Source organism: Homalodisca vitripennis, chromosome 6 (assembly GCF_021130785.1).
Source record: "Homalodisca vitripennis isolate AUS2020 chromosome 6, UT_GWSS_2.1, whole genome shotgun sequence".
Taxonomy (NCBI): domain Eukaryota; kingdom Metazoa; phylum Arthropoda; class Insecta; order Hemiptera; family Cicadellidae; genus Homalodisca; species Homalodisca vitripennis.
This window is the reverse complement of record NC_060212.1, coordinates 36,431,120-36,444,126: the sequence shown is the minus strand read 5'-3', so window position 1 is coordinate 36,444,126 and position 13,007 is coordinate 36,431,120. Positions and strand designations below refer to the sequence as shown.

The following is a 13,007-nucleotide window of genomic DNA, read 5'->3' as shown; positions in this document are numbered from 1 at the left end:
AATGAAATAAATTTTATGCCGCAGTATGTTTTATTATGAATTGATAGTATAATTTATATCGATATAAAGTTAGTAAATAATTTAAGTTTTGAATCAAGAAAAATATGTAGTGCTGAAATGTGGAATACAAGAACAAAATAGGAAAATAATAAACTATTTATTACAAACCTATAAACCAATTAAACAGCTTATTATTATTATTATCCTTTATCTATTAACCCTTTGGCTGTTCACAACAACAAAATTTTTCCCAAACATGTTCAGGTTTTTAACATGTGTAATACCTGAAATTATTCAGCTCAAATTGACTTTTTTACAGTGTTTTACTTTAAAACTTGTAACATTTTATACATCATGATATTTGTTTGAAATTGGTCTTGTTTTGCAACTAAATTGTCTTTCAGAGAAAAAATGTTCAAACATATAAAAAAGTATCTATACACTAATGTTACATATTTTATTTGTGTCTGTCTTTATTTTATTATTGTTTTTCAAAACTGTTACCTACGTAATAGTTCATTTCTTGTTTTGCATCGATCTTGTTAAGCATCTTTCTTTGTTATTGTTATAATATTTATCTATTTATTGTTACACATTACCTGTTATCTATTTATACTTTCTTGTTATGCATCTTACAATTCATATCTATTTGTTTCATTATGTATCTATTGTTTTGTTTACTGGTTGCATATTCTATTGTTTTTGTTTTTGTCTACTAATTAGTTTCTTTGGTCAATATTGTTATGCATCTAGATAAAATTGAAACTTACTTGTTAAAATGGTTATGCCGTTGAAATAAAAAAATAATAATGTTTATTTATATTTCTAATTTTTTTGGATAGCAGTATAACACATGTTTATTTATTTATTTGTTATGATGATACATATCTAAAAACTAATATAACTATGAGTACAGATTCTGAAAGTTTAAAATAATTTGGAGAAATAATAGTCACTCCACTGCCATAGCACTGAGCAGATGCTATGGCCATCCAAATCACAGTGGTTTTACTACTCTATAGAAACATAAAGGAAAGTACAAAACATTATTTTTATTGTGAAGGGAACTAAATTATACTACCATTGGTATATCGATACACTAGTTTAGCGTAAAAATTATGTTATAGAAAAATAAATAATTATGCAACAAAATATCATTGCAAGTTTTGACAAAATATGTACAACAGTATATATTTGCAAAACAGCCAAAGAGTTAAAATTAAAAACCTGTATGAGTTACCGAAACTATGAATTTTATTTGTGTACATAAATAGTTCTAAATAATTACAAAACCAACAATGTGCTCAAAAAATTACTTTTAAAATGGATTAAATTTTTGATTTCTTTCTTGCCCTTTAAGATACCTTTCCTGAAGGTAGGAAAAGTACATTTCTTTGTTACTCCTTAAGAAAGTAAAGGCATTCAAAGCAGTTATTTTGGGAATTTTTTTAATCAGCATATAAACACAACTGATAGTAGGGATATACATTTTTTATAGTACATACATGATTTTTTACAAGCATTAGTGTACTGTTAAACACACTTTATTTTACTAGACACACTTATATGTATAATAAACAAGATATAATAATGGTTTGCTTTCAGTGATAAATTTAATACCAATTTTACCAATAGTTCTAAAATAGCTGAAAATTGTGTGTAAAAATTTAATAAAGTTTGTAAAATAAATAATTTTTATCTAAATATAACAATAAAAATATATTTTTGATAAGTGCAAGTTCTGTTTTTTTCTATACACTGAAATGTACTTTTAATCATTTTACATGTGTGTAACAAAGTAGTGCAAAGTTAACATTTTTATAAAACTACCTTATCAAAAAATGTGCTGATATATTATTATTGCTTGAAGTATTCTGAATATAAAGGTATACAATAAATCATATACGAATATACCGTATAACAGTATTTTTCAAACGTTTTAAAGTTACTGACAACAGTTGCTAGTAAAGGAACTAGTTGCAATGTTTTGATTTGTTGAGCTACTCTTGAGCATGGAAGGAACACAAGCTATACTCACCAGTTGATAATAATACACTCTCGACAGTTAACAAATATGGTGAAGGGGAAGGCTTTTATATTTCTTCTGAAACCGCAGTTTTGAAACTGCAGTTGCTTCATATCCCAGCAGAAAAAGCAAATCAGACATATTAGTATACAGAGTCATTTACACACTCCATTAAAGTTGCTTATGTTTTTTACTACTATTATAACAGACACTGAAATTTATTGATAACACCTTAGAAAAAAAAGGATAATGAAGAAAGGAAATAACTTCAACAAAGAAGACAGCATCAAATTATCAAACATCTGGCAGCCTGTGATAAGCCATATTGATCACTATTTATTTACAATGATTGTCTATTAAGCTTCAACCAACCATGATACAGCTCCATGACCTTGACCTTAACTGTGTAAGCGCATGATATTGCTGGCAGTTTCAATTTAACATATGTTATCTAAAGATTGCTTTTCACAGCATGACCAAACAAGATTTTAACTGTGTGAATAATGTTTCATCGTGATGAGGACAGGAAAACTCGATAGCAGTTACAATGTAATCTCATTCATAAGTAAATATAAAAACCACAAACATTGAGATTGAATTTTTTTAAATAACGATTTTATTGTTTTCCTATAGAAGCAGTAATGATACTTTTTAAATATTATCTTACAAACAATCATAATACACAGACCAGAAAAATAATCAGATTAAATATGTTGTGTAGAAACTCTGTAAGAGGTAATATTACATATAAATTTGATTATAAACATATTAAAAAAGATATTCCCATTTTGAAACAAGCCTAACCCTCAGTGCTAATAACAATCTGTCTCCAGCTATGCTACAAAAGGTCTGCCAGTGCAATGATTAACCCCATTATTAAACTATTTTTACAGTAAAAAATTGTTATTATCTTTCAAAAAAAGGTTATCTTTCAAGATTTTCAATTTTACAATATTGATCTTGATCATTCTGTTGCTAATAAATTAAATACCAATTCCTGTTTTATTTCATTTGGTGCATTTTATTCCTCTTGTTATATCCTTAGTAAAATTTGTTTTTTAACACAAACTTATTTAAGCTTTATACATAAAATTAGCAGACTAACCACTTTGGCAACCAATATTTTTTTTGATTAACTAGGAAACAAACAGATTTTAAAAATCAAACAAACCTCAACCAATAAAATTTGAACACACACTATGACATTAGGTTAAGAACCAAAACACAAGGCTAAAGACGGCCCCTTACCCTCCCCGTCCTGGCCATCACTTTCCTGTTCTCTTTGTTTCAGATGACATGCAGCAATATCACAGGAAATGCAGACATTGATTTCCTCATCATTCTTCTTTTATAACACGTAACAATAACAAATTTCTGAAATCCTATTCTTTCACATCATCCATCGACAATAACAAATTTTAAACAAAAAACTGCTTTGAAATCCAAAAATCATTGAATTTGGCTAAATATTAAAACCTATCACTCATTGGGCTGATACCATTATCTTTTGCCTGCCAGGGGAACATAAAAATTTCTCTTCTGTATGTAAATTTTGTCTGCATAACATTTCGAGAATGAAATGAGCTATAGTCTTGGTTGCTACCTAAGCAAAGCCTTTTACACGACATATATAATTAATGTTTCTCTTTATTGTTGAAAAAATAAAACCCTCTTTATAGGCACCATTCAATCAAAGATCAGCCTACTATAGTCAGTAACATAGCGTACGTTAGCCAATAACAAATATCCTACTTAATAGACCAACACTACAAAAATCAGCTAGCCCTACCAGCTTGCAATTTAAGTTCATATTTATTGACTGCTAGCAATGAAATCACAGATCAATAAAGAGTAACTATTTTGCCCGCCAATATCTTTCTGTCATTTTGTTGTTTTAAATGAGTTCTGCACATCTGAGTGTATGTGGTTTACCGCACTGTTCATAGATTGGGTATAAAAGGGAAGATTAAAACTCATTTTCTAGAATTTATATTTTTATAATTGGCAAATGGACATGTGCAATGCCATGCCATAATATGTTATGAGTACAACTTTGGACAGATATGCCTTAATACCATTATTCTAACTTGAGATGATTCACAGAATTTATATCTCTCATGTTATTACTGTACAACCAGATTGTTCTAATGCAGGAACAAGGAAGAGTTGGACAAAATAACAACAACATGACAATAAATTATTTTATACCTGTTACTGTGAAGAAATCACTTGCTATTATGGACTTAATAGGTGTACTTAAACATGTTTAATATCTATATATTTTATGTATGAAATGTATCTAAAATATTAAATAGTTGCAACAAAAACAAATTCAAACGTTTAAAAGATCTGTTTCTTAAAATCTAAAAATCACGGTTACTAACTCTAAATCCCAATAGTTTTATCCGCTGCAGTGAATAGATCTAAATTCCTAAATTGATAGAAGTACTGAAAAAACCTTTGCCCTATTCACTAAAGAAACTCCACCATAGAAATAGCATACTTTAAAATGTAACTTACTGATTTTAAAATTGTACAATACATTATAATCTTAACAAGTTTATATTTGATGAAAAGAAAAATATAAACTGTAGGGTAATGTTAATAACCTTTTGACAATACTTTCAAATAAAATTCAAGATGCATAAAATAATATTGCTGTTATATAGTATAATGAATCACTATAATTAACAATCTTAGGATTTCAAAATTGGTAACTACGATTATAGCAACAAACTAAGCTAACCTTAACTTAAAGCTTAACGTGTTCCAAGTAGATCAAATCAATAAACTCAAACAAAACCTTAAACCGTACAAAAAATACATAAACAAAAACAACGACAAATTCACAGAATCAGAAGAAAAATTTTATACTATAATCATCACAATAACATAGTGGTATATCCAGGGGAGACGTCTTTTAGGAGTCAGAATTCCTCAAATCCTCTGGCAATGAAAAAATGTTATTCTCTTTTATTAATCATTTCAGTATTAACCTACCCACTTCTTCAAACTGGATTCCGGTCCTTTTTTACACTTCCTGAACTGCTTGGAACCGGAATCCAGAACCTTATCAGACATTGCATAATCACTAGAAAAGTTTTGGGAATTAATTGTATTGTATATACTGAAAAGAGGAAATTGTAAGCTACCTCTATGGCTCAATTTCTAGATATTGAACTTTATTTGTGAATTGATAATGTTGTGCCATCAGCTGTTTGCTACTACAGCTGTTACTGAGTCTGTCCACGTTTCTTGTGTTTTGGTTTCAGTTTGTTTTGATATTTTGCAATTGAAAATGGATATGCGATGTAAAATATTTATTTCCATGTAGGACTAATTGATTTAGAAGGAAAAGTCTACCATATATTTTTAATGATTGCTAAGCAATGAGCAATAAAAGCAACCCTGTTTTCTTTTTTCTGTACAGAACAATCTATCTCATAATGAAAAAAACCATAACATTTTATTTTCTTTTGAATAAAAATAGGTCATTATTTTACATCACACAAATAATGTAACTAAATTTACAAGGTGGTTATCTACAATTTCTCCGAAATTGTAAGAGTAAAACTTTCTTATATGTATAAAGTTTTTAACAGTCATACTACTTGTTTTTTCTATATAAAAATATATTTTATTTTTCTAAGTTCTTGTTCATTATAAAATTTTAAACAAAAGGCTATTTAAGATTTTATATATATATAAATTTTACATTTTTGGTTATTTTATTTGTTGTGTTTCTTGTTTTCTTCATTTATATTATGCTTCCTGAAGATGTGGGTATTAAATCCCACGAAATATATAGAAGCCTTATAATCTTTGTTTTTTCATTTCAATAAGTGAAATAGTATACGTTTATATATATATATAACTACATTATACCTTACCTTCTTTTTATGACTTTTATAAATTACATAATAAGAGCTTTACAATTGTTTTAATGGGGCGGCATTCCAGAGTAAAATGATGGGCAGATGGGTGGTTAAATAAAAATTCATTTTTCATGTACTGTATTTTAAATCTTAAATAATTAAGTATTCAATAAAAGTAACAATGGGTTGAATATTGATTGGAAATTCAACCGTAGGACAAAGACGAAAATAATCAATCAACATTGTTAAAATGCACTAACACTTAATACACAATATTCTTTAAAGAGGTAAATATAACCACCTTATGATGAGATGATGGTCTATGCCTACCAAACTGAAATCTGGATACACCACTATGGTAACACACAAAAATTACTTTGTCTTTATTTAAGAATTAATCAGAACCATGATTATTTTTAATGGAAGCTTTTTGATTCTTGACCTTTTACACTTTTAAAAGAGTAATCAACAACATTCTTGGACTACTCACACAAACTAAAATCATAGCAGCCAGTCCTTAAAAAATGTATAAAACTAACCCAAAACACATTGTGTGTATAATCAAAATCCCTTTCATAAACAGATCACAAAAACAAAACTATACTAATACTGACCAAACAAAAGATCTTAAACCTTTCACAATAATGAAACTTGCAAATAAATTTGCATATTAAAAATATCAACGTATTACCTTTATTAATTAATAAAAACAACGATACAATTATTGCTTCAGTTATAATCCAAATAAATCACCAATTAGGAAATTAAATACATTTAACAGCCCTCAGAAAAGATATATTTACCAAATAAACTATACACACGTATGATGAGTGTTGGCCACTAAAGTAATTGAATATGTTTCCCTTTATTTACATAATAGTTACCTCCCCTAATTCAATACAGGTTACTAACCGTATAAATAGTTAACCCACTGACCTACTTGGACGAGTACGAACCGTGCGGTACTGTCGACGGTTCATTGGCTGATCTAACACAGTTTTTTGTTATCCATTAGGTTGCAGCACTAGTCAGAAGAGTCTTAGAATTATTGATTTTCTTTATGAACGGAACTAAATATTCGTGCAACAGTTGGCTGTCCTTAATTTTTGGACACATGATAACCAAATAGACAATGCAGTGTTTTTAGGTTCTGTTAACAATAAACGTGGTGTGGGGTGGATTACGCGGTAGTGAAATCGTTCAACAATGAACTTTCTTCCTCCTTAACTGATGATGAAGGAGGAATCGTGTTATTCACGAATCGTGTTACTACAGTAAAAGTACAAGTAAAAAACGCTATCCAATGATTTTAAATTCAATGGGCGAAGTTATTATTCATGTTTATTTAATAAAAAAATACATTATGTAACTACTCCACACAACTTCTGGAAAGTTTCCTTCAAATATATAGGCAGAAACAGAATTATAGTGCTTTAATTAAATTGATACAAAAATCACTGGAAAAAAAACTGGATTTCCTGGGACAGGTGTACACAGTGGGGAAAAAGTAATAAGTCAGTGGGTTAATCTTACATAACTTATTAAAAATTGCTTAGTACATTACCACAGCACTACTTAACATAACAACAAATATTCACACAAAAATAAATATTGCGTAATAAATTAATAACCCTAATCCAATAAATAACAACTAACTAAATATTATTAAAACACCACAAAAACAATATTTGTTAAATATGATAGTAGAACATTCATGCTTTGATAATATAAACTATCTTATAATTATTAAATATCATGAAATAAATACATAATAATCCACAATATGGTAAAACTAAATCCCTCTAACCCCATAGTAAGATCAACAGGTATATGAGTAATTCAATTTTAAGTGTTGGTGTACTTAAAATTACTGAATATTTTTAATTTACTGGGATTATTCGTCAATAATCCCAGTAAAGAAAATCTTCTGTGAGCTAATTAAAATAAAACACTTCTTTAACTTATCAATACAAATCTTTTACAACTTTGATTCAAATTAGTGCGCTAACTTCTGAAACATGTAACAACTAAGCCATAAAGCGTGAAAAATCTATTAAAATAGTTAAAAATTAGAACTAACTGCCATCCACAAACACTTTCAGTAAATTATGTCCATAAGGGGGTTAAAATGGTTTGTTTTTTTATATCACGAAATTTCAAGCATTTAGCTCATTTTAATGAACTTGAAAAAAATATTGTCACTTTAGCATGTTTATAAGAGAGAGGTTAACATTTTCTTTTCGTCTCTCTTTGAATCTTGGGAAATATTTAAACTTCAAGACAAACAATGTATCACAAGGAACGATTATTATTATTTTCAGTTCTTTTATTTAATGCATTTTTAACCAAAAATATATTAAAAATAAATGTTAATCATTGGATTTTGGCACCTACCTTTACTCTAACTTTTGGCACAGTGACTCATCTTTCAAATAAGAGTATTAATTGAAAAAAAACACAACTAAAAAAATCGATTAAACTTAAACAAAAATGTTAATATCTTATTGATGAATGTTACAGTAAAAAGTTTAGAATTGTTTTGGTTAAGCTTACCAACTTTCAGAAGCAAAGGACGGATCTTATTTTAAATTTAAATATAAAATTTTTTGATGAAGACTTCTGTACTGTATAATTTGTAATGAATTGGAAAATATGAAGAATGAGAGCTGTTAGATTGGGGAGCTACTGTTTTTTTAATGCCAAGTCCGTTTCAACACCATCCTGTATATTTAATTTTATGTATTCAATATTTAAACGTAATTTTTTTCACGCTCAACAGATGTTTTCTAGATAGTCTACATGTACAACGTACGAGTTAAGTACAACACTGTACTTGCTTCATTAATAATATTTCGTTTCTCTGACGATTCAGAAATGGCATAACTTATAATAATTATAAACCAAACAGCTGTGGGGCACTTTTAGGAAAAAAGGGAAATTCTCCCATTAAACTTTGTCTGAACAAAATAAATTACGAATTTCTGCACATTACAGTTCTTAAAGTTACAGTAAAAATGTTTTACTCAATTTTTACTCAACCGGGCTCATTTAAATTGGTTTTCCTGCTTTTGGTTTACCATGCTCATGAGTGACATTTTGCTTAAGGAGCTTATTACTAGTCTGCAGGAGTCTATCTTTTTTATCATACATGTATGTTCCTAGAAATGTTCACTCTTCTATGAATTTTAGTATGTTTCGACTTCTTCCTCACTGCTGTTCCAACTATAAGGAAACTTATGTTGGCTGCCATGAGAAGTGTGTCCCTGATGTGTGCCAATGTCATGACTTTCTGTTAGTTGTTGAGGTTTTTTCTCTTTTTTCTGCTCTTGTTATGTATCCATTTATTACTATTTATTTATTAATATTATCCCATCATATAGCTAGTAGCTGTATCCTTATGATTTATTTTTCTTAGCTGTTATTCTTGTCATATCTTCTTGTTATTCTATATTTTATTTTACACTTTTTTATAATATATCAATATTTTATATTGTATTATGTACGAGGGTTACTCCAAAAGTAAGGTCTGATTCAAAGTAACTATGCGAATTTGGCACCAAGGGCAAAACACACAAACACGCTGACTCCTGGCATGTCTTGCGCGTCAAGCGCCGCCATTAGTGTTTTTACTCTTTCTGTGTGCTGTTTATAGTGTCATCTCACAATGTTTAATACAGCTGATCAGCCTGCCAATTGTGAAGTAATAGCAGTAATACAGATTTTGTATGCAAGAAACATTTCAGCGGCGGAAATTCATCAGCAGATTACTTAAGTTTAAGGTCCTAACATAATGAGTGTCAGTAAAATGCGCAAGTGGGCGCGAGCTTTTAATGAAGAATGGGAAAATGTGCATGATGTAACACGCTTTGGCTGACCATCAGTAATTTCAGACTATTTGGTCAATGAAAGCGGTTGATGAAAATATTCGTGAAGATCGACGATTCACTATTTCAGATTTAGAAATGGATTTCCGAAATGTGAGTAGAACAAATTTGTACAGAATTGTGTCTGAACATTTTAATTTTTGAAAATTGAGTGCCTGTTGGGTTCTCTGGCTGTTTACTGAGTCCCAAAAACCCTCTCCATAACCACCGAGTCTAAACGTCAGTCAATGGAATGACGTCACACGTCATCGCACGTCAAGGTCAACAGACAATCCCAACACGCAAGGTTATGGGACCGTGTTTTGGGATAGCCATGGTGTATTGCGAGTCGACTTTATGGAAAGATGGGCAATGATCAATAAAGCCGCCTACAGCACTACCCTGACTAAACATCGACATGCAATCCAGAACAAGTGACGTGGTCTTTTGTCACCTGGAATGTAGTTATTGCATGACAATGCCAGACCCCATACTGCGGAAGAAACGCAAACTCTAATCAAGAAATTTGAATGGGAACAGATGGACAACCCACTGTACAGTCCGGACTTATCGCCAAGTCATTACCACTTGGTTCCACTACCTAAAGGAGTTTCTTGGAAGCAAGCGTTTTGAGACAGATGATAAAAGAAAGAATCAGTTAAAGACTGGTTATATTCCAGGCAACCAATTTCTACAACTTAGGCATTCAAAAGCTTGCTGAACGATGTAATAATGTTTAAATAAGTTTTGAAATTATGTAGAAAAGTAGAGAAAGATGTAAGGAATGTAAATAAAACAATTGTTATGGAAAAATTTAATTTTTTATTCTTTTTCTTAACCGGACCTTTCTTTTGGAACAACCCTCGTACATATATTTTTATTTTACTTATTTGGCTTGGCCACCCATATATTGCCATTCTTTCGAATTGTTATATATCTGTTATTATGATTGTTGACTTTAAACATCTTGATGTTAGAGTAAGTTGAAATTTGTTGACAATACAGTGTTGTTATTTACCATGTTTAAATTGATCGTAAAAAGAGTTTTGTCAAATACCTTCTCAAGCAAACAAAGAATTTTATGTTGGCATACAGCTCTTCATCCACCACATGGCACGAATCTACAGTTATCATACGTTTTCACTAAATTATATAAAAATATCAATAAATATGGCAATTGCAATAAATCATTTTAACAGCAGTTTAATAAGAACAGTACAAAATGTAATTATTGAATTTACCAATCACAGATAGTACTTTGTAAATTATTATATTCTCAGCCAATCAAAAACCAGGTACCTTGACTAGCAATCCTTATGGCATGCTCACAACCGAAGGAAGAAGAAGAAGGACTCAGTATACGTTATGTGACCGTGTCGGAAAATATCAAAGAACTAAAATACAATGAATTCAAAAATGTAGATCCTTCTGATTGCGGTTGCAAAATTCACATGGTCTAGCTGTTGAGACCAATCTCGCTGTGAAACAGTATACTTTGTTAAGTAACCATTTGTTAAGTGTTGAAACACTAGTATTAGTTTATTTATTAGTACTGCCCTAGTTTAAAATTAGTCGCTTTCCTTGTTTTGATTTATGTTGTGACAAATTGATTCCAAGTTCGTGGACCAGAATTTCTGCTAGTATCAATTAGAAGTGTTTTAAATATGCAAAAACTAACATCTCACAAACAGGAACAGTATTTTTGCTCTCTACTTTGGCAACTGAGAGAACACAGGCCACTAACACAAAACAATTTGAATGTTATCTTAAAGTATCTTAGCAATGGAAGAGACATAGTATTTGTTTTATTGAGGAAGAATAAAGAATGGGTAACTTGCTACAAACAGTAATTGCTATTAACAAGCAATCGAATTTAAAAAAAATATTTTCAAAAAATACTTACGATAAATATATTTGACAATGTAAAGGCGGTTTAGTAAAGATCACAGACTATTCTAAACACTAGAAGTAAAGTAGTAGTACAAGTTATTTGTTTCAAGACAGGATTTTTGGTATTTATTCTTCAATTAATGAATCTTCAACTCATAAGAGCTAAAAATATAAAATTTGTGTAACTCAGTTCATTTAACCAACCCACAAAAAATAAGTTATTATCACAACGGAAATTCCTTGCCCACTAACTAAACCCTAATAATCAACAACTGTGCAGAGTGGATCTCTTCAACAACAAGCAGCAGCCACAGTCTGGGCTAACTGGGCTTGTCGGTTGTGCCATGGCTTCCGTTCTCCTTGTTTGCCTCGGTTGTCGACCAGGCGGTGGTAACAAATGACGATGTGGAGCCGGGACATCTCAATTTCTTCGACTTGTCCAGGTCTAGATAGTGAGGATCCTCCACCTTAACAAGAACTACATTTCAACTTTGGAAAAAAATTAGGTCCAGTACTCATAAACGTTTTGTATCTGAATCTGATGGATGCCTATGTACTAAAATAAACTTCTACTATTAGTTTACAAAAATACATCCCCAGAAAGCTAGAGCTCACCAAAATTAAAAAATATATTTTTTACATTCACCAAAGTATTTATTTTATTTGTTGGGATGTGTGATGTTTTAAAATATGTATATATAAGGTAAATCCAAGACTTTACAAACAATAAAATCTCTGGAAAATTGATTGTTTAATATTCTTTGATACAATATTTCAAATACTATTTGGCAATAATGCTATGTGTTCAATGTGGTGTACTTTATTTTTTTCAAATAATTTTATTTCTAATGAACATATACTGATTAATAACTACATAAAAGTTAACAATAATGTATTTTTTTCTTTGATATATAAGAACAAACGTATTTTGCTTTATGTAAAAAATTTCAATTTATTTGTTAGGAACATAATAAACACTTCTTTAAACCTAATAAAGTAACAAAATCAAACAAGGATTTTACTGATTGTTTTGGGCATCAAAACATATTTCAGATGACAGAAAGTAGCACAATATTAGTGGCACTTCCACTATAGTTAATTAAATTCATTTACTCAAGTTGGGCAATTTCACAAGTAAATAAATTACCAAATACAAATGAATCCTTACTTAAATTTTGCACAGTTTCCTTTTAAAAATAAATATAATATTACCGTGAATTAGAATGTTTCAATCGTTTCAAACCCAAATCCTCAGACTGAATTTCAGTAACAATGGTGTTTAGTATGCCCAAATCCTTCTCCAAGTATTAAGCAATTGTCTGCTTTGATTACTGACTGCGCACGTTCTGTGTT

The 13,007-nt window shown here is 29.9% G+C and overlaps 1 protein-coding gene across 7 annotated transcripts in view; it reads right to left on the bottom strand.

Moving 5' to 3' along the window:
- Nucleotides 1-6,022: 6,022 nt before the first annotated feature.
- Nucleotides 6,023-13,007, bottom strand: part of LOC124364298 (glycerophosphocholine phosphodiesterase GPCPD1-like) — a 60,667-nt gene continuing 53,682 nt past the window's right edge. For all 7 annotated transcript variants that reach the window (XM_046819663.1, XM_046819661.1, XM_046819664.1 and 4 more), the window contains one exon: nt 6,023-12,121. In XM_046819663.1, the coding sequence (XP_046675619.1) occupies nt 11,975-12,121 (147 nt within the window). In that variant the 3' untranslated portion in view covers nt 6,023-11,974. The remainder of the gene's footprint in view (nt 12,122-13,007) is intronic.